Source organism: Emys orbicularis, chromosome 12 (assembly GCF_028017835.1).
Source record: "Emys orbicularis isolate rEmyOrb1 chromosome 12, rEmyOrb1.hap1, whole genome shotgun sequence".
Taxonomy (NCBI): Eukaryota; Metazoa; Chordata; order Testudines; family Emydidae; genus Emys; species Emys orbicularis.
This window is the reverse complement of record NC_088694.1, coordinates 36,861,725-36,865,063: the sequence shown is the minus strand read 5'-3', so window position 1 is coordinate 36,865,063 and position 3,339 is coordinate 36,861,725. Positions and strand designations below refer to the sequence as shown.

At 43.5% G+C, this 3,339-nt stretch overlaps 1 protein-coding gene across 1 annotated transcript; it reads left to right on the top strand.

Annotated features, from left to right (window-relative positions):
* Nucleotides 1-1,091: 1,091 nt before the first annotated feature.
* Nucleotides 1,092-2,093, top strand: LOC135885977 (olfactory receptor 10A7-like). The gene has a single exon (XM_065413873.1). The coding sequence runs from the start codon at nucleotides 1,095-1,097 to the stop codon at nucleotides 2,091-2,093; it is 999 nt and encodes a 332-aa protein (XP_065269945.1). The 5' UTR covers nucleotides 1,092-1,094.
* The last annotated feature ends 1,246 nt before the right edge of the window (nucleotides 2,094-3,339 follow it).

Here is a 3,339-nt window from a genome sequence, read left to right as displayed (position 1 = left end):
CTGACAGCAGCCACTGCCACTTGCACACAGGCTTAAAGGATCAGACCCTTGGGCCCCTCATTTACCTTGATGTACCTCTGTTTCCTCTCAGTCTGAGGTAGATACGTAAGGTGTGTGTATATAGAGCCAGTTGTGTTTGATCCCTTCATAGTTGTGGAAGGAGGGAAGGCTAAAGAGGGTTCTTCTTCTTTCTTCCCCCAGACAGGAGCTAGCCACACTTGCAGTCACGGAATAAGACAACAGTTGCGGTCACCAGCCGATGCAAAAGGGGCAGGGAAGAGACTATGTCTTGAGGAAAGACTTAGGCTGCACAATCTATTCATTTTGTCCAAGAGGTGACTTGATCATTGTCTACACGAAGAGAAGATGCTACCGGTCTCGTTAATCTAGCAGAAAAAGTTATAACCAAATCCAATGGCTGGAAGGTGAAATAAAAAAAAAATGTTCCACCTGGAAATGAGACATTAAATTTTAACTGTGGAGGGTAATTAACCATTGCAACAACTTCCTTTTAGATGCGGTGGATTCTCCGTGACTTGGAGTTTGAAATCCAGAACGACGTCTTTCAAATTGATATTCTCTAGCTCATCCAGAAGTTATGGGCTCGATGCAGGAATTACTGGGTATAATTATATGGCCTGTTAAGCAAGAGGTTACACTTGATGAACATAATGATTTTTCTGGACTTAGATTCATGTGTCCGTAGATTTTATGAGTATTCAGCTGCTTGGCTTTGGTTTTCAGTTAGATGCTTTTATTACAGAACCATAGACATTAGAGAGCGGAAAATATGCTCTAGGAAATAAACATTAATTGGTGTGGAGGATTGCATTGGTAAATTCCAACAATTTTATTCTTTTCTCACTTATTCCTTGTGCTGGAGAAAAGTACTATTCAGTATGAGTAAGGACACCAGAATCTGGTCTGATGCTAGCTGCAGGGGATAAAATTTGAGGTAGGACTATTTCTCGGTTAAACAGTATTCAGGATCTTCCTTTACTATGGATAATTGAAAAGAATGGGAAACCTGCACCTCATGCAGCCTCATGTCTTTATTTATTTAGTTTTTCCTCAGGACCAAGTGTATCAGAGGAATGACCACAGGGAATCACACCTCGGTGACCCATTTCATCCTCTTGGGATTTGCCGACCACCCTGAGCTGAGCTGGGGGCTATTTGTGGTGTTTCTGTCTTGTTATCTCATTGCTCTGACTGGGAACCTTCTCATTATCTTTGTCACTATGGCCGACGCTGCCCTTCACACCCCCATGTATTTCTTCCTCCGGAACTTGTCCTTCCTGGAAATCTCTTACACCTCGGTCACCCTGCCCAAGATACTGGCCAACCTCCTCTCAGAGGATAGAAACATCTCCTTCCTTGGCTGTGCAACACAGATGTATTTCCTCCTCTTCCTAGGAGGAACGGAATGTTACCTCCTCGCCGTGATGGCCTACGACCGATATGTTGCTATATGCCACCCACTGCATTACCCAGTCCTTATGAACAGGAGAGTCTATATAAGGCTTACGGCTGCTTCCTGGCTCACCAACCTCCTGGTGTTAATGGGTCACATTGCAGCCATATTCACCCTACCCTTCTGTGGATCTAATGAAATCAACCATTTCTTCTGTGATGTCCCCCCGGTGATGAAACTGGCTTGCGGGGACACCCACAGGACTGAAATCGCCATTCTCCTGGTTGCCCTCTTCTTCGTCCTGCTGCCGTTCACGCTCATCCTTGCTTCCTATGTTCGTATCATCTCAACCATCCTGAAGATGGCTTCAGCTGAGGGCAGGCAGAAAACCTTCTCCACCTGCTCCTCGCACCTCCTGGTGGTGACTCTGTTCTATGGGACAGCCTGCACCATGTACCTGAAACCCAAATCCAGCCACTCGCCGAATAGTGACAAACTCATTGCTCTGCTGTACTCTGTCGTGACCCCCATGCTAAACCCCATTATCTACAGCTTGCGGAACAAGGAGGTGACAGGGGCACTCCGGAGATTAACTGAAAAAAATGTACTCAGGCACCAAGATTTTCTACTGCATTTATTGGGGCTTTGCTATTTCTGTAAATTTAGAAAGGCACTGTGACTCTTCAAACCAAAAATAAAGCTGGTCAAAAATTTGTGATGAACATTTTGTCATTGGAAAATAAAGTTTAATCAAAACTGATTTCTTTTAAATTAATAACTGTGGGTATTCCCCTCACTTTCCCCCATTTCTCACTGTGTATCAGCTGGCAAAAGCTAGAAAACAGTTAGACTATGGAGGGGAAAAAACCTACTTTCTTACACCTCTGTCTGTTTCCCAACAATTTGCCAGTTGGAAAATAGTTGGTGTGTGACTTTCAGCATTTGTCTTTAAAAGTATCACTTTCTACACTTATGCCTGTTTCTCACATTTTCTTATTATTTCTCATCTGTTTTCACTTTGAAAACAGCAAGGAAGAGTGGAAAAAGTAGGGAAAAAACAACCCTGTTTTTCTCCCTTGAATAATTTCCCCACAGGAAAACAGGGATTTCCAAATGGAAAACTTTGGATAGGGAATTTTTCCAGAGAAAACTGCCAAGAGAATACACAGTGTGTGTAAAGATGACAGAATCTGGCCCCATTGTTGAGATTTTTCAAAGGAACTTAAGAAAAAAATAAAATAAAAATAAATTGCTTTCCAAAACCTGAAACATTTAGACCAAAATACAAAATATTTAGGCCAAATGCTGAAATATTTCAGCCAAAACCGAAAATGTTTTGATTTGGAAATGCTGCTGCAGCACCTCACTAGAGGTGTATGTCGGGTGACTCAGGCTCTTTGTCCTCTCTAGACTCCCAGGTTGGGTTGCATCATGGACTGTGGGGTCCCTCTTGGAGAGCGAGGCAGTGCATTATGGGAGAGCTTGGCAATGGTGCATCCTGGGAAAATTTTTGACCAGCACTAATCTTTTTCCATTGTGGACTTTTAGTCACTTTAACTAGCTGTGAATCATTGACACACTGTGACCAGATAAAGGAGGTGATCCAAAGACATTTGAAATCAACGGAGAAACTCCTGTTGACTTTAATGAGCTTTGGCTCAGGCACAAAAATGTTTCTTGCTTGGCCTCCATCAGCTACTCTCAACACCAGAACCACAGACCTGTCCCGAATGAAGGACACATACCAGAAATGTACCAGAGGCCAAGCAGCTGGTGCTCAGCCATTTCCCTAGCTATGAGGACAATTCAGAGATGAACGGACTATGGACACAGAAGGACCACATACAGGGGTACATTGACAGCTTTATGATGCCCCCACTGGCTAAATGTCACTGACTTCAGTGAGAAGATGTTGGCCAAATAGG

What these genes read in the sequence shown, in the direction of transcription:
- LOC135885977 (XM_065413873.1), top strand. Translation starts at nt 1,095, where the DNA reads ATGACCACAGGGAATCACACCTCGGTGACCCATTTCATCCTCTTGGGA.